The sequence below is a fragment of the Prinia subflava genome, chromosome 14 (genome assembly GCF_021018805.1).
Source record: "Prinia subflava isolate CZ2003 ecotype Zambia chromosome 14, Cam_Psub_1.2, whole genome shotgun sequence".
Lineage (NCBI taxonomy): Eukaryota > Metazoa > Chordata > Aves > Passeriformes > Cisticolidae > Prinia > Prinia subflava.
In genome coordinates, this window is record NC_086260.1 from 9,260,806 (window position 1) to 9,281,819 (window position 21,014).

The 21,014-nt window shown below is 48.1% G+C and overlaps 1 protein-coding gene across 4 annotated transcripts in view; it reads right to left on the minus strand.

Moving 5' to 3' along the window:
• Positions 1-3,268: 3,268 nt before the first annotated feature.
• The window catches only part of PLXNB1 (plexin B1), a 77,613-nt gene continuing 59,867 nt past the window's right edge, over positions 3,269-21,014 (minus strand). For all 4 annotated transcript variants that reach the window (XM_063411718.1, XM_063411720.1, XM_063411717.1 and 1 more), the window contains exons 18-38: positions 20,631-20,767; positions 19,834-20,010; positions 19,479-19,647; positions 18,119-18,361; positions 16,689-16,865; positions 16,222-16,370; positions 15,743-15,843; positions 14,760-14,977; positions 14,401-14,579; positions 13,846-13,912; positions 13,155-13,301; positions 12,516-12,693; positions 11,573-11,676; positions 10,832-10,916; positions 9,946-10,112; positions 9,438-9,598; positions 9,069-9,216; positions 8,306-8,370; positions 8,147-8,222; positions 7,720-7,794; positions 3,269-7,182 (exon numbers count right to left, since the gene is read on the minus strand). In XM_063411718.1, the coding sequence (XP_063267788.1) occupies positions 7,078-7,182; positions 7,720-7,794; positions 8,147-8,222; positions 8,306-8,370; positions 9,069-9,216; positions 9,438-9,598; positions 9,946-10,112; positions 10,832-10,916; positions 11,573-11,676; positions 12,516-12,693; positions 13,155-13,301; positions 13,846-13,912; positions 14,401-14,579; positions 14,760-14,977; positions 15,743-15,843; positions 16,222-16,370; positions 16,689-16,865; positions 18,119-18,361; positions 19,479-19,647; positions 19,834-20,010; positions 20,631-20,767 (2,928 nt within the window). In that variant the 3' untranslated portion in view covers positions 3,269-7,077. The remainder of the gene's footprint in view (positions 7,183-7,719; positions 7,795-8,146; positions 8,223-8,305; positions 8,371-9,068; positions 9,217-9,437; positions 9,599-9,945; positions 10,113-10,831; positions 10,917-11,572; positions 11,677-12,515; positions 12,694-13,154; positions 13,302-13,845; positions 13,913-14,400; positions 14,580-14,759; positions 14,978-15,742; positions 15,844-16,221; positions 16,371-16,688; positions 16,866-18,118; positions 18,362-19,478; positions 19,648-19,833; positions 20,011-20,630; positions 20,768-21,014) is intronic.

Sequence of the window (21,014 nt, forward strand, 5' to 3'; positions counted from 1 at the left end):
TTGGAAATGTCACTTGCTGTACAGCTGAAGCTTCAGGCTAACACACTGTCAAGAGATCAAGACAGGTGATAGTAATGCCCATAGACCATTATCACAGGTAGAAATATTGAAGTTTAAATCCTCCAAATCAGGTCACTAAAGCTAAGAACTCATCTGAACCAGAGGAGTCTCAGAAATGGTTATAGAGGGCTAGCAGTACTGATGGGAGGGTGTTGTTCTGGAACAGTAACATCTTCCAGGTGCTGAGACAGCACACCTGTTTTGACTCAAAGTTTTGACTTCCTCAAAACATTAATGTTTCTTTCCACATGCTGATATTCCTCTCCCAGCACAGCAGCCAGAGGCACAGCCTGTCTTTGGGCACCCAGTGAGCTCCCAACAGAGTTCCAGTTAAGGATCAGACTGGGCTCAAGACTTTCATCCTGTCAGGGAAAACCCAAAGTGCCAGAGCTGGCATTACTCTGTTCACCCAAGCCTGCACAGAAATATGAAAGGGGCTCAAAATGCCTCCCTGTCCTTACACTTCTACACCTCTAACCCTTGCATTTACCTTGTTCAGAATCACTCTAAGTATAAACCTCCCGGATGCTGCATGTCTGCATGGCCACTCTTTAGAGCAAATACTTGCTGACATCTTACCTATGAAACAGAACTGAAATCAAAATTTTCCTCATTTGTGCACATACTAAGCTTATCAGTACCCTCACACACTCCTGTGCCACCAGCATCTGCCTGAGCCTTCTTCACTCACATCATGAGGACAGCAGGGCCAGAGCTGAGAGCAAGCAAGCTTTAGTTATGTGGCTTACCATTCACCTGCCAAAGGAAAACTCAGGAGTGTGTGGAGATGGGAGTTCAACAGCTTCTTCCCTTGGTATTCTGGTGATAGGAGACTTCAGTGAGAAACAGGACCCAGAGGCACATCCAAAGACTCATCCTAGCCCTAGGGCTGATGGAGTTTTTGGGCAGTTCACTGGGCCCTGGTGGCCTTGTTGCAGCAGAGGCAAGACAAGTCTATCCTTAGGCATGCAAGGTTTACCTCCATCCACCCTCTCTGGATGGCAAAAGATGAAGAGTGTTGCTATGCAACTTGGTACAGGAAAGTGAAATGCACTTTTCTAAGCTTTGTGATAAAGGACAATTGGTGCTTTTAATCCTTCATTTCTTGACACTTTCACATTAAATACAACTTAGTTCACTTTTGTCATTCTAACTATTTTGTGCAGAACCCACTGAATTGCTGCAGGCCTGGAGTAGCTCAGAGAACTTCAGGCCAAGGACTGCTCCTGCCTGTTTGTGAGAGCCACGGACAAGGGGTGATGCTTCACATCTGGCCTGGATTCCTCCACCCAACCTGCATGGAACAGCACAGAGCTGCCCAACACCAGTTGTGCCTTATGACACCTGGACCTCTGGAGTGGCAGAACTCATTAGAGCAGTACACACTTCCAGCTTCTGCACCACCACAGAGCTACAAGCCCTTGCTGAGCACAGCACCCCTGCAAGTCACAGCACACAGCACACACGAGTGGGGCTGGCAGGGGTCTGAGCCCCAGGGCCCAGCACAGACTCACCCTGCAGCAGCTCACGGGCAGGACACGCCATTCCCTTTGTCATCTGGCTCATTCTGGAGCTCCCCAAAGTGAGATACCAGCTGGTCCTGTTCTGATTTTAGTTTGCACTGCCCCAGGAGGGATGTCCTTGAGCCCACCAAATTTCTGCATCACTGGATGGACGTGGTGAGGAGTGGGGCAGAGTATCAGATCACAGCACCACTTCTGGGAACAACCTTGGCTTTGGGAGAGCAGGAGACCTCAGACAGCTGTGGTGGATTCACTTTACTGCTGGCCTCTCCCTGCCTCCCTGGCAGCAGGCCTGTCAGCCTGCAGTAGATTCACAGTCTCCACAGCAACTATTTATAGCGGGAAATTCACAGCTCTACTGAGATGGAAACAGAGAAATTCTCCCCCTCTGCACTGCCTTCTCCAGACCCAGAAACTGTGGGGCTGCCTGACTCTTCCCCCTGCTCCCAGCAGTGTGCCAGCAGGACTTGCTCCTGTGGCACCATCTTCTGCCTGGCAGAGCCGTGTCTGCTGCCAGACCAATCTTTGTGCCACACTGCTGGACCTGAGGAACCTCAGCCTCTCCAGCAGAGCCTGCACACAGTCAAACACCATCACAGCACGGTGCTGGTGGCCACAGAGCCCATGCTTCTCCTGTTCCTTTCTCTTGGAGAGCAAGTGCAGCAGCATCCTGGGGGGACCCGAGGATCCCAGCACCATGCAACACTGGGGAGGAAAAGGCCACACACAGTAAGAATCACATTTTTTTCCTCCCACTGCCACAAGCTGCAGCCTCACACCGGAGCTGGGCATGGCCTGGCCTCCCCCTCACTGGGGCCCTGGGCTTGCACAGCTCAGGTTTCCTGGCTGAGGCTGCAGAGAGCAGGCCCCAGCCCTGCAGCAAAGGGTTAACCCTGCCTGCAGTAGCTCTGCTGCAGCTCCAGGCTGCCAAACCCAGGCCAGGGCCTCCCAGAGCGCTTCTCCCCCTGCCTGTGCCCCTCTGCTCTCACCTGCCTTCCCTGCACTAAAAATACCAAGGGAGGGGGCAGAGGCTGCGCCAGGCTGGGTGCTGGGCCCTGCGGGGCAGCATGCAGGGGACAAGTGCTTTGTGACCCCTTAAAGGGCAAAAAGAACATACAGAGTACAGAGAGGAGGGGCTAAAGGAGGGGGAGAAACAGACTCTGTACAAAACTCTGCTAGTAAAGGAAGGGGAGGGAAGCGGACAGATGGGCCAGGAGCCAGATCGCTGTCTGGGAAGAACTGTGAAATTCATTTAAGAATTGTTTTGGTAAATTAGGAACACTGGCTTCTGCCTCACGCTGGTGGACAACAGTGACCAAGAGTGGCAACAGTGTCCCTTCAGCAACCCTCACCCAGTGAGAGAGCACAGCCAGAGCTGCCTCGCACCACGTGCCCCCAGTGCCAGCCCAGCACGAGTGTCTGTGGAGGGAGGCTGCCTCCTCCTGTGGGCAGGGATGGGATTTGCTCTGGAAACTGTAGAGAGATGCAGGTGGAAGGTGGCACAGGGTTATCCTTAAGAAACACAGCCAAGGGAGGAGGGAGAAACCTCGCTCCTCGCACAGCTTCCAGGTCCCGGTGCTTAAGAGTTTCCACTGAGGAAGAAAAAGAGGCAAATACATTCTGCATAACTGCATCATTATGCAATACAAGCATGACACAGAAGTTGTATATTAAAATTTATTGAATTATTGTGTAAGAATTCTCTTTATTAAAATCATTTTGACTCTAAACTGATTATTTACAGACAAAACCTCTTATATCACCAATAGATTCCTACATCTCAGAACAGTATCTACAAACAGTTATTACACTATGTAACAAAATTCAGATTTTTTTTTCAAGCTTTTTATATTAATTATTAATTCAAATTTAGAAAGACAGTACCTTGGGTGCTCTGAGCAGAACCTAAGGTGTGGCAGGGCATAAATGCAGGTCAGGCCATACCATAACAGACAGACACCAAGTCACAAGGCTGGGAGAGGACAGAGTCACCACGACAGAGGACCAGGAAAAAGACTACAAGAGCAAATGCCCTGGGTGTTCTGGAAACCAAAATAATCATTCCCACAAGAAAGGCACACAAAAAAAAGATTAAAAAAAAAAGCATCTTGCTGCAACCAGGGCACACCCTGAAAAAGAGATGGCGTTCCACCAAGGCAGCAGCATCCAAGAACCTCTATTTTTATTAAAATCAGCCATCATTTCTACCAAAATAATAAAAGCTTTCAGGTACAGTCTAAATTTGCCACCGCAGAGATGACAGCAAGAGCTCTCACATCTACGTCACATGGCGCCAGCTGTGCTTCATCATGCCAAAGGGAGAGACATTCAAATACACTAAGGGAGATTCATCTTAATACTGATCAGTTCTCAGCCTGTCACCCAGACCACGGCAGAAACAAGTCCCTCCCTCTGCCCGCAGCTCTAAATAAAGCCGGGTGCCTGCCACTGGGGAACATCACCATCCTGGGAGGGCACTGCAGCAGTGACATCCCTGTGTCCCACAGCAGGGCACCGGCCGCGGCGGCAGGGCTCTCTCTGCTGGTGCCCACAGAACTTGCTACCTGTGAACAAACAGGAACATCCAGACAGGATTCTCTGTTCTTGTCAAGAAATGTCCAGTTGGTTGTAGAATCAGGCAGAGACTGGAAAAAACTTGGAAGGATCATGAGGAATAAATAAATAAGTTTTCCCTGCAATAGGGAATTTCATAATAAAACATGTTTTGTGCAAAATTAAATGCAACAGAACCCTGTCACAGAAACAGATTTTGCCACAGGAGAGGGGCACGGACGGAGATAGGAGGGGCCCTGCCTAAACAGCCAAGCTGATCCCAGTGAGGCCCTTCAGTGCATGTCCACAGGGAGGAGGATGCTGGTATCTAGAACACTAAGGACAGATGGATGGGAGGAGATGGGAACTACCAGCTTTCCACCTCCACTGCACCTGCACTGGGCAGTGTGTCCTGTCCAGCCATGCAAGGACAAGCTGAAGATGTTAAATAAGTCAATCACCTATGTTTAGCTCTATTTTTAGGTCTTGATTATTGCTCTAATAAAAGCAGACCTCCACAGATCCACTCAGAGCAAGCAGATGATTTCCAACATCCAGGAACACTACTGAGAAGCAGGGAGAATGTGGATACTAGTGGGAGGTGGAATGAGAATTAAGCCTCAAGTCACACTGTTCTGGGAAAGTGCAGAGATAATTCTGCAAAAATAGGGGCAGACACTGACAGCCTGCAGAGCCAGAAATCCAGCAGAGATTCTGTGGCTTCTGACAGACACTCAGCAAATTGGAGAGGCCACAAATCAGGGTTTATTTCCTAGGGCAGAAAGTCCATCCACCAACACACAAGGGGACACTGCTACTCCACCACTATACCTGCACTTGCCTCAAACCAAGGAATCTCCTCCTGCAGTCCCTTAAGGAATGGGCTTTACTAACATGCATTGTATTGGCTATTTCCCCTCCAGCAGTCCTTTCCTCCACTCAGCTTTTTTGGGGGGGCAATTTAATCAGATTTAGTCAAGACAAAGGTTTCCAAGATGCTTTTGTGAAAATGAGTGATCAGGCAGGAGTGAGTCCCTAACTGGTCTTCACCTGGGGAAAGAGACAAACTCTGCAGCCCCATTTTTGCCTGGCAGCAGCCAGCCAGCCACCCTGCTGCTCTGTACAGCAGGACAGGAGCAGAAGGTTGCACAGGGAAGCTCATGCTCTGGGCACACTATGTACCTGGGAATACTGCTATACTGCTGAGAGAGGGTCACAGAAGAGCCGGCTTTGCAGGAGGAGAGCCCAGCATTAGCCTGCTCCTAGAACAATTTTGCAACTGCACAGCACTCACACAAAGCCAGAGGGCTGATGGAGCAGGCCTGGAATTACTGCTACGTGCAATGTAAAGAGAGGTAGGGATGTGATCCTGCTCTGTTCTAGCTCTGCCAGATTGTGTCCTGGCCCACACGATCACCAACTCAGAGTAGTGATAGAGGAGTCACACCTGCCTGCCTGTCCCAGGCACACAAGATATGGATTTGGGGCGGGGAAAGAGAACAAGTAAAGCACCCTTATAAATTAGCTCCTAGAAAGGCAGAGAACTGGTCACAACATGGAGGAACTAAGCAGGGAGCAGTGAGGAGCTGCCCAGTGACAGCTGCCAGGTAACTGTGCTTGTGCCTGCTCCAGGCCTCTCCTCCATACACAATTCATTCCTTTTTGCAGGATGCCCGACCCCCTTGGGAACATGATGGTTGTGCTTGACAGCTCCTTTGAGTTCACAGCTCACCAAATAACCCTTCTATGTGCCACACGGGAGAGTCTGAGCAGTGGAGCTGAGTTATGTGTAAGGCAAGCCTAAGGGAAGAGCACAAAGAGAGCCTGGGACTGAGCTCCAGGGAAAGGTGAGCTGCTGGTACGACAATGGAGACACCTACAAGTCATCCCTGCAGACAAAGCAGTGGAGAAAACTGCTCCAGTGCTGACAGACATTTGTCAGTAGAAGTGCACAGAGATACTTCTCCAAGAAAAGCTTTGTCTCAAAGCCACGAAGTTAAACATTCTCCTTTAGCATTTAAATACATTAACTTTCTGAGGGTATTTACAAGTCAGTTCAGAGCAGCAGAACAGCTGGACATTGGAGGAAGGGGGAGTGGCACAAGGCATTTGTTGTGCTTTTCCAAAGAGCAGGGCAACCTCTGACCACAAGGAACCAGGAAGACAGATTCAAGCTGAGCCAGTGGAGACCAAAGTGAGCCAGGTAGTGACTCTCGCACACTGAGTTTGTCCTGAGGCAAAGGGTGAGGGGGTGCTGTCCACAGTGGGCCCTATGGCAAGCACCCATGCTGGTGAGCACATTCCAGCCAAGCAGGTGCCACACACAAGCTGTCAGAGACCAGAGCACTTGGGAGCAAGAGACCTTCATGACTGGACACTCTCCTTTCTACATCCAACATGTGGGACCAGCAGGGACATTGCTGCCAGGAGTTTCTCAGGAGTGCTTGCTAGCTGGGGACAGAGGTTAGCACAGCAGTCAACCCAGGCAAAGCTTCCGATCCTCAAGGACATGAGTGGTTGCAGCAGGGAGTGTTCCAGCACTGGAAAGGGCATCTGTGCAAGGCTGAGGACTCCACAGACACAGTGCTCAGTGTTGTCACCTGGGTCTTCAATAACATGGTTTGGAAACTTGGCACATTCACATAACATCTGTAGGAAGGACCTATGTGGCCCCTCAGCAGTCTGCCAGGGAAAAACCAAAGTTTGTCCTTTTTTGTTGTTTGTTTCATTTTGCTTTTAAAAAGAAAAAAAAAACCTGTAAAAAAATATTCTCTGAGATGCGAGGACGCTTGTACTTTGTACTGCCTTGGCCATCCCCTTGCTCATGTCACCCGCAGGTTCCTTGGAGAGTCTGGTTCCAATGGCAGCAGGACACCCTGTTTATCAGCTAGGATGAGCACTGTCCCCATTCAGCCAGGGGAGAGCAGTCTGTCTGTGCCTGTCACAAATCTGTGACTTTATTCTCCACAGCTGCTGCAATCTGTTGCAGTCTATATCCAAGCTGCATCTTCTGTGCCGTTGGGTCTTCTTCCAAGGCAGTAATGATCTGCAACAAGATAGAGCTCACTGGCAGCTCTTCTCCAGCACACAACACTCAACCAGCTGAACTCCAAGCATTATGGACAACTTCAAGCTGGAATTCAGCATGCTCTAGTCTAGAGTGGGTATGTAGTAATTCATCTCAAATTAACCACAAAGGTATTCTAGATTCATTGTAGAAACTTACAGACTTTACAGGGCAAAAAGAATGCTAAACTTCTCACCTGAAAATTAAGTCTTTAGTAAATTAATCTGAATAAACTTTATTTCTTTCTTAAGTAGAGTATTTGGATATTGGTAATAAAAATGAAGAAGTACACATGAAATCCCAAAAGCCTCCAAATTAGAAATAAGTTCTTTTTGCAATTTCCCTTGCTCTTTGATAAGAATAAAGCAAACTTATGACACGAGTTATGCATGCCAATGAAATAATACACAGTTTTGGAATAGTCTGGCTGCTCTTAATTATTAATTTTTGTAGGTTTTTTGTTTGGGTGGTAGAAGAAGAAAGGCATATTCATACCTGCTGGAAACACACACTCACCTGGTCATAGTACTTATTGATGTATTTGTACAATTCATGTAGAGCCACCAGGGAATTGAGGTCACCTGAGTAATTCTGCTTATAAGAGAAGAAATCAGACAAAACCATGAGACACCTAACAATTGTCCTGTCAAATTCTGTCCTCACATCTCATTAAGAAAGCAAAAGGAAAGGGAATTCACCAACAGTTCCTAGCAAAGGAAAAATCACATATATTTCTTGACCTGAATCCTTGACTACCCCTCTCCTCTCCAGCACTACCTGGGCAGATCCTCACCCTCCCTGTGGTGCAGGGCAGCCACCAGGCACAGTCAGTGTGTCTGAGCACAACTGCACACTCAGCTGGAATGTCTCATCTTTGCATTAGTAACTCTCCTCTGGACACACAGGTGAGGGGCCAGGTGACTTCTGAAATGCTTTGATTTACCCGTGACAGCTCAGCCAGGGCAGAGTTCATCTCCTGGTCACTGGCAGAGATGGTCTGACGAATGTCTGCGTAGTACCTAGACAGGGGCACACAGGCAATTTAGAGCATGGTCCCTCCTCCTCACTGCTGAAACGACAACTCCTCACATCCACCACTTACCTTTCCACCATCTGCTTGTAGCGAGGAATGTCCCGGGCATAGAGCAGCTTATTGATTGGAGAGTCCTTGAACATCCAAAACCAGAATTGGTTATGAAAATCTCCTGTATTGTGCTATGGACTAACCTCAGCAAGTAACAACATCACTTCTGTTTTCTGCCATTTGTTTGGGATCAGGAATTTTTTGTCCTTTGCATGGAGAGGCACTTCAAATAGGCTCTCTTCTAGTAATGCAGTCTGAGATACCCTGAGATGTGTTGATGAAGGGACCCCTGGGATCCCTAGTCCAGCCTTCCCCTTGGAGCTGGGTGATCACCAGTATGAGATCACACTGGCAATGGCTTTGAACAGCTGATGCCTGATGTGCTCCAGAGATCCACCCATCCCATCTCTGGTGACCTGTGCAGGACTGTTCCATCCTCACCACAGGGTGAGCAGTGATGGTGCAAAGTCTTTCCAATGGCCAACCTGAATGTCCCAAGTTGTATCCTGTGACTCCCACTGTCTGCCACAGCCAATTGGAGTTTACCTCTGTTCCCCAAGTAGCTGCAAGCTGTAAATGAAGAGCACGCCTCAAAAATTTCTTGTTGCTATGCAAAATCTGATCCTCCCTCCTCTCTTCCCAGGAGCTCCCCTTACTCTCCAGCTGCACATGGAAGCCAGAGGGAGCCTGGCCTGCCGTCCCATGGTGCTATCATTGCCTTCATAAGGCCGCACTGCTAAGCTCTCTGTGCCAACCATGCTCCCTTCTCCTCTGTACTCACCCGCCCTAACTTATGGTCAGCTATTGTACAGGAGTCCATGAAGGTCTGTGCAATGACCAGCAGCACAGCGTCCACGTTGTCTGACGTCTGCACATCAAAAACAAACTGGGGGTTCTTGATGATGTTGATCCAGAACCGCAGGGGAAGGCTGTAGAGAGGTCAGAAGTGCCAAAGGACATCAGCAAAGGTAGCAGCTACATTGCTGAAAGATAATCTACATGCTTTGCCCTCCCAGCAAAAGCAGCTCTTCACCCTATGGTCTGCTGCTTTGCACTTGCATTTTGTTCTCCTCAGTAGGAAGATTGCTGTCACTTTGCAAGCTCTAAGCAAGCCAGCAGTGCCTCCTCCAGGGCCCTCAGAACACCCTACCTGTTTGTCTTCCAGATATGGATGGTCTCAGGGTCTGCGATCCCGTAGTGTATGGCCTGCTCATCTAACAGGTCAAAGAAATATTTGACTGCCAGAGGAACAGGGCGGTTGGTACTGAGGATCACCTGGAACAAGTCGTCCACAAACTTCTGCAGAGTACCCTGTGGAAAATCATGTAGGACAGGGTCAGCACAGGCAGAGGAGAGTAGAGAGCCTAGGCCTTACATATGAGAAGCCATCCTCTTCTTCTCAGTGACTGCCCTTCACCCATCCCAGGGTACTCCACCCTCCCTGAAGGGAGCAGCAACAAAGGAGAATGGATGCCCCTGTGGTTTGTGGAACAGAGGCCAGGGAGAACCTCAAAGCAAAATGTAGAGGAGACTCAAATATACTCAAAGCCACTGCAGGTAAAGGGTATTGCTTCGTCTTCACAACACCCCTGCAATCTGCTGGGGGATATGAAGGAAGGCAAGACCCCAAGCACAACACAATCTGTGCTTCTTCTCACCTTCATTGAGAGCAGACGTGTCAGGTAGATCTCTGGGATTGCCTTGGCCCGCTCCCGATCTCTTAAGCTCCCACGCCGATGCTTGGGAAGTTCTGGCTCTTCTGTTGGTTTTACCAGGTGCCAAAGTTTGATCCCACCTTCATCTGCATCCTCCAGCATCGGTGTTTCTAAACCAAGCAGTTGTTTACAGATGAGTGTTGGCTGTCTCACAGCAGACCTTGGTCAGGTGAGCCCCAAGAAAGCAAGATTTCCCAGTATAACAGAAACACAAATGGGAAGGAATCTCTGCAGGCCTCTATCCAACTTCCTGCAGAGTACAACCACTGCCAACAGCACAGCAGGTTGCCTTTGTTCATCCAAGACCTTCAAGATCTTGGAAGCTTCCCCAGAACAGAGATCCCCCACCACCCCAGTGGTCTGTTTCAGGGTTGAACCACCCTTTTGCTGAAGAAGTTTTGTTCCATATCCAATTTGAATCTCTTAAGCTGCAGCCTGTGGCTATTATCCCTCATGCCACAGGAGTATTCATGGTGTTGTTCACTCTGCCAGGCAGTAAGGAAACTGCCATCATCCCACTCTGGCTATGCTCAGCACCTGAACATGTTAAGATTTGTGCAAGCTGCAGACTGCAGTCAGCCCTAGAGAGTCAGGCAACTGTGCTTGTTCTGCATTTTCACACCCAGCCCAGCCTTCCTTTGCTCTCACACTTTTGCTTTTCTCTGACCTCACTTGACCAAGCTTTCACACTTCCTGAGAGTCCTATGGGGGTCCAAGGCATGTGTCAGCCTTCTGTATCAGCATAAAGCTGGGGCTACAGCAAGAAACTTGTCCCACTAATTGGCAAGTGCTCTAAAGTATTTTTATGAGAACAAGACACGAAACTCACTTTCTCCTGGGATGTAATCCTGATTTTCCCTGTGGATGTGCTTGGTCAGGCGTGGGACGAGTGCTACTGTTGCTCCATCAGGCACCTGCACACAAGCAAAGAAGAACATTCAAAGCAAATGGCATGTTTCTCATCAGCACAATAGGCAAGCGCTTGTAAAGCAAAACAGGCTGTACCATCACTAGAAACAGGGACAGAAACAGGGATTTTGAGGCACCATCACTGTCTTTCCTGAGGGCGAGAAAATCTTGTCTGTACAAATTAAGAAACAAATGTTCAAAGTACAATAAAGATAATACTCAGGGACTGAGGTCATTCACATCTAGAACATGTTGCAGCAAAGTGCTGACACATTGGTGCAAGATACAACATACTGGTGCAAGGTAATTAAAAAATCCCTCTTTCCATTGTCAGAAGGTACCTGGAAGTTCAGTGCGTCATCACCTCCTAACTGATCTGGCCTGGAACAGGAACAGATCCAGCACATCACTTCACTGCAGTATGAACTTATGCCTGTCCTTCCAAGCCCTACACATGTCCACATCTCAGGTATGGGATAAGGACAGGGTTGTGTTTGCTGATGTCAGGCTGCAGCCACAGCACTGACTTAATTTGAATATGCTCTGTAAGAAAGGTCCAACCTTTTGACAGTGGTCACCAGGAGCCAGAGCCATAAACAGATCATGACAGTGTGCAGAAGGATGAGAGAAGAGATAAGGCAATGGCAGATTGAGTTCTGACCTTGTAATGCTGCAGAGTGTTCAGACGTTTCCAAGTTCCTTGAACAACAGATGTCACATCCTCATCAGACAGTATCAGGTGACCTGCCAGCCCCGATCTCCACTCTACAGTCAGTGGAACACAGAAGATGAAAGGATTAACTGCTAATTCGAGGCATCATCTGCATCATCCTGGCTGACCTCATTAAACGGCCTCTGGTCCTTGTCAACTCTTACCTGTGCTGTTTCACAGACAACATAACCTGAGCAAGTGCCTGTAATGCATCTGAGTCCTGCAGTCACAGGACAGACCCCTCTGAGCACAGGGACAGGTGGCCTCATGGCCTCCCAGGTTCTACCTGTCATGCTCCTACAAGTTCTGTCAGATTGGGACTCTTCAAGCAGATGGTTCAAACCACAAATATGCACCCATAGTTCTTATCAGCTACTATTTCCTCAGTACCTTCTCATCCTTAAATGTCACCATTATTCATCAACAGAACTAAGAAGATGGAAAACTGAGTGTTTTCTCTTCCAGTGTCAGTTCTACCATTCATTAACTACCACGGGCAAAATGCTCCCTGACATATATTATTAAGAGGCTGCCATTGACTTCAGGAAGTGTCAGTCTATGCCCACAGCATCTCTGCACTGCATTCAAATCCCCCTTCCCTCCTACACATTTTCTATCCCTTTTTTCCATACACCTTTGCCCAAGGCATTGCTGTGGTCTGAATCTGGCAAAGAACGCCATGAAGTGAAAGAGGCTGAACCTGACTGCTTCTTTTCCACCCCTGCCCCTTTCTGTTACAGTCTCTTCCCTGCTGTGTCCAGCCAGAGTGGTCAGTGATTCTGCACACTCAGCAGAGACTGACAATGTCACACATGCCAAGGTCTGTGCACAGACAGCAAACCACCATCCTTCACTTCCTCACTGAGTTTTGTCACCAAAGAGCTCTGCTCACCGAGGTCCAGCGTGTCTGGGTCTGGCCGGTGACAGTATGGCGTCCCTTTATAGATCTGATCTAGGATTTTCTCCTTCACCTGCGTTATGGTGTCACAGTCCAGCACTTTCGCAGAAATCCCTTGAGACTCTTCTGCCCCTCCTGCACCAACTCCTGCTTGTGTCAAAGCATTTAAGGTCTGGGGAAGAAAAGGTCACAGCTACTCAGCTGATAAGATTACATCTGACACATTTACACCTTTGATGGTTAGCATTCAGGCAAGTTAGCAGCCAATCCTTTCATTGAGAGATTCAGAAAAGAAAACATCGACGATGTTAAACACCTCAGTCTTGTGTTCTTAGCCTTGTGTCAAGAGCTGGAAGCCAATTCAAGAGCACTAGGGTGGAGCTCCGATGTGCAATCAGCAACGTCATCCCCTTATTTCTAGACACAGCACAGCACGTACACCAGATGACTGTGGTGAAGGCTCCTATCAGCCTGGGGCAAAAGAGCCCGATTTAGCAGAGCTCTTCATCATCTACATCTGCTGGAACAAACCTGGCTCCCAGGAGACAGTGGCAGGATGCTGCAGCTGTGCCTCGGTTATGGGAGCAGAGACATTCAGCGCTGTCTGAGAGAGGACAGAGGCTTGGCACTTACCAGAGTGCGGTACTCCAGGTCCTCTCTCAGAAGACGGTTGTCGTTCAGGGTGTATTTGGCTTTCCCTGTCACCCAGTCAACGGGCCCTTTGTCCACCTGGTGTTTGATTCCTCGAAACAGCATGTAAAGGGGCTCCCCGACAGAATCCTGGCATGGAAAGGAAGGAGAGAAATTCAGCTTGCTCCTCCCAGCAGAGCCCCAGACCTGGAAACATGGATATCAAGCAGGACTGAGGATACAGCAGCTGAGCCACAGTAGGCAAAGACAGAGCCTGTGCCAAGAGCTCCTGCTCCATGCACAAGAAAAGTGCACCATCCAGCTACCAGAGATGCACATGACCAAGGCACTGCTCTGCCTCTGTGCCACTAATCTTGCCACCTTCCCCAGCTCTCCAGAAAAGGAATCAGACCAGCATCTGTCCTCCCATGCACAGACCAGCCTGTGGCCTGTGCATTTCAAGATAAAGGAGCTACATTGAGGCCTCTGTGACCTGGTGACACACCCTGGAAACAATTGGTATTGATGTTGATTTAAGAATCCCTGCTCCCAGTGAGCAGCCCAGCTCTTATTCCTCACCCTGAAATACATGGTGACCCTGGCACTATCTCAGCTATGAGTGAGGCACAAAGCAAAGCTGTGCCTGTCTCCCCTCTTTTGGCCCCTCTACATCACAACAGGACAAAGAGCTCACCCTCACAAATGCATACAGGCAGATGGACATCCAGTTGGTTAACAGCTTCTCTACCACTGTTTCTGTCCTGAAAGAGAGCATCAGGTTGGTCACAAGAATGTGGTGCAGAACCAGGGGAGATTTGGAGGCAAAGATCACTCCCTTTGGAAGAAGGGCACACTAAGTCATGATAGAGAATGGAGAGAAAATAAAAGCCTTTTGATACCAGCACAGTTAATGCTTTGCACACTACTTATTGGAAGCACTTGTCAGCCTGAAGGAGGCACCAAATTACAGAATTGGAGAGACAAGAAGCAGGGAACAGTGGAAAGCCTCTGGTAGGTCTCAAACAAGAGAAATGTGTTCAGATCAGAAGGATGGACCAGATAGGAGGCTACTGGGGTTCTAACATGGGAGATATCTCAGTTTAGCTTCCAAACATGGCTTGACTGAGAACCCAGGGACCTCTAAATAGCGAAGTGGGATTAGAAGACCTGACAGAGCCTTTCAGAGCTTGCCAGCCAGGCAGAAAGGCTCTGTTTCTAACTGCCAGTGGGACCAGGCTGGCTCACTCACCTTCGCAGCATCAGCTTGGGGTTCTTGGCCACATACTGCTCCACAAGATCATTCAAGAGTGTTTTGAGTATGTCAGTGAAGTACTCCAGCTTCCCATGCAGCGACACCGTGAGCAGCGATGCCACATAGGCCCGGTCTCTCGGAGAGAAAGTGCGCTGGATCTCCAGAGTGTGGATGAACTGGTGGGGAGAGACATGAGCCAGTGTGTGAATCTGCTGAAAGCAAAGCAGTCACAGCTGCTGGCTCTTGGAAGGAGTGGTGCAGGAGCTGTTAAGGAATGAACCTTAATAGACACTGCCCACCTGCTGCCAGGAGGCTCTGGCCCCACAGCAGGCTGCCAGCAGAGAGGGGGACATTACCTTGGTGAGGAAGAGCTTGCTGTTGAGGAGGTTGGAGAGCTGGACCAAGCCCTGCTCCACTGTTTGCCGTCGGCACTCAGGGATGTCAAGGTCCCTTTGCAGCGGTGACTCACGGTGGCCCGGAAAGAAAATGCGTTCTGCATAGGACTTGTAGTCCAGGAAGGGGATCCCTGTGCCCACAAGGTCACTTGTGAGGTCCATCATCTCAGTCATCAGGTCTGAGGGAAAGGAAAATGCCCATGAGGATGACACAACTGACATGATCTCAACTGATGGTGCAGAGCATGAGGTAAGGGGAGGAACCAGGGCCAGCAGCATAGGACTGAGAAAGAGGAAGGATGTTTCCTGTCAGGAAAAGGCATGTTGGGGTCTCATTGCCAGAATATTTAAAACTAGACTAGGCAGCAGGAGAAATAGCATGAGCAAAGTTCTAATCAGGAGCTGGTTTCCAATTTTATTTAATTTCCTTCCAAAGAGGAAGCCACTATTCAGCACACATCTGTGGTTACAGGCATTACCTACAGCAAAGACAGAGTATTAGAGACCTGCTCCTCACTCCTTCACACATGAATTGGGGACTACAGTTTCAGAGTTTCAGAGCCCCAGGTCTCCTATAGTTGTAAAGAGCTGAAGTGCAAGGTTTGTAAGCTCAGAACATGGCAATTCAACTCGCCCTACACAAAGACTGGGCTAGTAGCTGTCCTTAAGATCCCTCCAAGTGTGCTGTCTTGACTTTAGCTCTTCGTCTGAGTCTGGAGGATGAAGTGTAGAATAAGAGAGGTTTGTATGGATCATTGTGCTCTTAATTAAAGAATAAAAAAAGGAAGAATTTGGCTCTACGTTTCCATGCTCTGGCACAAGATAAATTATTTCCTGCTCTGAGCTACGCAGACAAGTACACAGGAATGGGAAGAGAGGTAGGGTTGAGAGTGGTTCTCCAAGTTTCCTTGAAGCTACAAAAACCCTGGAGCTCAGTGACTGACCTGTGAATTCCTTTTTGCATCTGTCCCGAACACTTGTTTCCAGATTTTCCAGCTGGATTTGAACTTTCTTGTAATCCCTCAGAGCCTGTTTGCTCTTCCTCCTGCAATAAGAAGCAAAATTGTTCCTGGTGGCACTAGCCCAGGGACTGTCCTTGCCAACTGCTGTGTTGCTGCCAAAGACTCCAGGGCAGTTGGAGCTGAGGCGATTTCTACAGAGCATCTTTGCAGGATACCACACAGTGTTCCATAAACTAGATGTGTCTCTTGAAGCACTCATTAGATTCTGAATGAACCACAGCGCAGACTGTGACTAGCAGTGCAACATGCCTCCCTCCCACATCCAACACCACCACAGGCTCACAATTCGGCACAAAAAGAAAACTGTAACTTTGTTTAGGCCCAAGATGTACACACTTTTTCACATCCACTGAAAACATTGTGAGGAACTTAAAGGCCTCCTACATGCCAGAACTTCTTACCTGTATATGAAGACGATGACCAGAACAATCAGTGCCACAAAGGATGCACCAACACCCAAACCAATCTGTGCCTCCAGCGGGAAGGTGAGCTGGCTTTCCGTGTCATACTGCACTCGGCCCAGGAGGAAGTTCAGGTTTCCCATCTGAACCTGTGAGAAGAAGGCATTTACCAAGATGATTCCATTCCTCTGTGCAGGAATGAAAAACAAAGCCACAGTGCTTCTCCAGAACGAGCATAGGGAGCACACAGCTGCCCACAGCACAGTGAACCCAGCTACACTGTTTACTTTCAGGCAACTTTAGCTGTTAAGAGCAGAATTTGAGAATGAGGCCAGTTCCCTGCCACCTCTGTTACTTCCCCCATCCCTCAGCAGGGCGTCTGCCTTTCCTAACTTCCCATCCCACAGCCACTTCTTGCACATGCTCCAGGAAATGACAGGATTTAGGCAGTGCTGCCGCTTCCCTACCGTGAACTCTGGGAGCAGGTCCGTGCCCTCCCGCTTGGTGCGGTGCCGCGGAGCCGGCTGCTCCGCGGGGGGCTCGCAGTAGAGGTGATTCCTTGTTAGTGTCTTCACCACACAGATGCCTTCCCCAATCATAGCCATAACTTCATCCTTGGAAATAGCCAGATCTAGATTTTCCCCCTGAAATAGATTTGGACAGTACATGAGATCAGGGAAAAAACAACTATGGATTGCCATGGCTTCAGAGAAGATGGAAGAGATCAATACCATAAGATGAAAGCAGCCTTTTTTCTTCTTTGTTTAGGCTCACATGTGAATTGGCTGCAGGGGTTAACTTTGTAAGCAAAAAAATTCATTTGCATATGATTTAGATTTAGCTTTGGGACCTGTAGCATACTGCATAAGTACAGTTATAAATAGCCTGTCCTCTTAAGGCTCTTCAGCCAAAACACAGCTAAGCTCAGCTCTTCACTCTGTATATTTAAAAAGGCAGTCTCAGTTAACCTGCATGCTCAGCTGAGTCAACCAATTGCCTTTCAATCAATGCCTTTCAAAGGTGTAACATGTCTGTGCTATTTCTCTTATTTGCTTTAATTTTGGGGGAATAAGACTTTTTCTTTTTTTAATAAAACCATGCTGACTGATGTTAATTATATTTTTATGCTTTAATGCTTTCTAAGCTCAGAGCTCTGTCAGGTTATCCCGACAGGCTGGCAGAGCAACCTCCTTGTCTTTTCAAGTTCTCTTCCAGTCTTCTCAAACTGCCCTACATCTCCAAGATGCATTCAACTGCAATGGCAGTGGTCTAGACATTTCTAGGTTCTTACATCCTCACAGTTTTTACCCCTATGCAAAGAGAGAGCTTGTGGACAATTTGCACCTACAGCAGCAGCCTTTACTTTCTTTAAGACTACTGGACTGAAAAGTACTTGTCCATACAAAAGAAATACCTCAGAATTTTTTTTCTTGCATATAAAAGCAGTCACTGTGCTCTTCTGTATCATCTTTAATGAGTTATTTTCCTGCCTTCACTTAGTAACAGGTCTTCCCCACTGGCAGATTCTTTTACTCCTAAGTTACATCTAGAGGAAACTGAAGTAGTTATGAGAGAGTCAACAGCTGAGAACAGGATGTTGGGATAATGCAGTACTAATATCTCATATTCAAACAGTTTATTAGGAATACAAACCCCCCCAAAAACAAACCACAGAAGTTTCCACAAGCCCTATGAAGTCCCTAACAATGATTTATGGATTCAAGAGGCTTTTTTGATGCACTCTTTTCCCTCCTCTTAGGTACTGTTTCTCACAGGCCAAGACAGATGTGCTGTGGCAGGTTGTAACCTGTCAAATGTTTTAAAAACCTTGCTGTTGCATGACACCAACTTAAAACTTCATACAAGGAATATTAATTCCAGCTGGTTTTTGTCTTACCTCCACAGAGATGACACTTCCTGGCTTGTGACGATATGGTTTGGCAGGGTCCTCAGCATTCAATGGTTTTAGGATAGGGTTGACTTCATAAGAGAAAGGCATGGGATGCAGTGAGTTGAAATCAAAGCTCAGATTATCCAGAATAAATTCCAGTTTGATACGGGCACTCCTCAACAGCAGGTTAATGGCTGGAGTTTTGCAAAGGATCAGGTAGGAAGAGTTAACAAGACATGGTTCTTCAAACTGAGGAAAAAGGCAAAAAAGAGTGTCAGTAATGGAACACCAGTACTTCTCCTGCAGCTTGGCAATACTTTCCACCCCAAACAATCTGGGGCCACTCTGCATTCTTCTAATCTGGAGAAATGCCAGAAGAACCCTGCTTAACTGTAAAGGGGAAAAATCCAGGATCTGAGGAATTCCCCATGTTCCTCTAAAGGAACCTTTCATAGCACTGGTTTTGTTGGAAGGTCTCAGCAGTGGGAATGAGCTCTGACATTCCCCTGGCAGCAAATTCTGGAGAGAGACCAGCTTCAGATTTCCCTGCTTTGAGAGAACAGGACCAAATTCCTTCAATGCAAGGCTGTTTTCCCAGTCTGAATGCTTCTGTGAAAGTGTTCTCATGCCTGGTTGAATATGTTTTACACATTTGGTGAAAGTATTAGAGTCTTTTTTTTTGCTGCCCTACAGCCACAAATCTTTCCTAAGAACATTGATAAAAACAGCTGTTATTGATGCATGTGCATCAGGAGTGCATTTATGGACAGGAAGCCCTTCATCATTTGCACTAATAATGCAAATCCTTCTTGTACTTGGGCTGCCAAACCACCCTCTACCTCTGCAAATTCTGCTGCATACTCTGTGACCTTGGTGACCACATCAATACTTCTGTAATGACCCATCTCAGCAGACTGGCAGCAGGAGAGCAGAAAATTATTGTGGTGCTGATAATTTCACTGCCTGGTTTTGTACGTCAGAGTGAAAGAGATCCCAGGAACTAGAGGGATAGACTGAAAGACATATGCTAAAGGAAGAATCTGAAGCACAGACACACTGGGCCACACAAGCTCTCTGGCTCAGATGTAGATTTCTTTATCTCCACACTGCTGCCTTGCTATTTCTGTCCCACATCACAATCCTGCACATCTCCAGGCAGAGCCAGACCCAGCCCATGGAAATGTTTGTGAAAGTGCTTAACCTCTCAGTCTGGCAGAGAACACTTCCACGGGCCAAGACTTGGTACAATCCAAGCAGATAACAGCAAGTGGTGGGAAGAAAAAAGTCCTAGGGAAAGAGAGTGCTCCTCTTCAGAGGTGGAACATCAACCCCTGTGCACCCACATCCCCACTGAGTGCTGTGCTACCTGCTGGATGCTGCACAGAGAATCCTCAGGACACTCAGAGTCTGGGATGATCCTTCGCCATCGCCCCGTTCCTCGGCGCCGGCGTTCCGATGGAGAAACTGTAACCCGGATCTTTGGTTTCTGCACAACATCCAAGTTGTATCCATGAATTCTGAGCACTCTCCCTCCGCTGAAAGACAAAAGTAGCTGATCTGACTCACTTGTTATTCATCAGTTCAATTTCATCCATGCTCCCATCCCTCTGTTTGTGCTCATTCTTACAAGCCTGGCTTTACTCCAAAGTACCACTCAGAGATAACACTGGTGCAGCAGCCCCAGCACACTGCCCAGGGAAAAGGACACTCATTCTTGCTACCTGAGGAAGCTTTTAGGTGGCTCCGCAAAAGTGATGTTGGGATCCAGAGTATATCTGAAGAGGGATCCTTCCAGTCTCCGCTCTTGCTCCCCATATTTGATAGTGACTGGGAGTTCTGTGGACACATTGCTGGGACTTGTCTGGCATGCCAGCTGATCCTCTGTCATCTCAGAGAGGCTTGGAGAGACAAGAAGAACAAGGGATTAACACAGCCATTGCAGAGACAGATTTTATAGTAATGTGTCTTTCTCTTTGCACAGAGTCTGCAAACCTCTTCTGCTATTTTCCTAAGTCTCATGCTGAAAGCTCTTGTGCCTTATCTGTGCAAGTAATAATTGCTGGGCAGCTGTCAGGAGCAGCACATGGACAAAAAGCAGGTACAGTCACTGTCCAGACTGAGGAGACTGGACATATGCCACCAAGGCCTGTGTAGCTTCTCACCAGCAGTGAGGTGAGGCAGGTGTGTGTGTCCCAGGGTGCAAGAGAACAAGCAGCTCTTGGGATCAGGCTGGAGGAGCCAGCTGCAGCTGCCTATCAGCAAAAGCAGAGTGACAGGATGGGTTACAGCCCTGTCAAGGGACAAGCAGAACAGAGATGAGCAGCCCTGCTCACATCCAGGGAAGGTGGGCCAAAGTCTTAGTTGGTTGAGATTGCTGCCATGACCCTCCCAGGGAAGATCCCCTGGAACACAGAGGAAAGCAGAGCTCCAGCTGCTCCAGGGCAGCATCACACCTTGGGAGGCTCTGGGAAGGAGTCAGGGCAGTGCACAGCCAGCACATTGGCAAGTTTGATCTTACATTTGACAAGGCAGGTCTCCAAGCAGGACACTGATCTCATTAGGGTGCCCAGTCAGCAGTTTTGAGCCTAGAAGGGTAAGGCAGGTTCCTCCTGCTTTGGGACCCTGAGTTGGAACAATGGATTTCAGCTCTGGATTCTAGAAGAGAGATGAAAAAAAAAAAAAAAAAAAAAAAAAGGGAAGTGAGTGACAAGGATCTCAAAAGATAAGACAAGGAAAAAAAACAGCAGAATGTGTTCAGTGTCCTCCAATGGTGTGAAAATAGAAGCTACAGTTCCAAACCACACACAGGCCTCCAGCAGTTACTTTACTGAGCAGAGGAGGGATCAATCACACCAGCAAGAACCAGGAATCCAGGACCTTTCCACAGACTGCCAAAGGCATA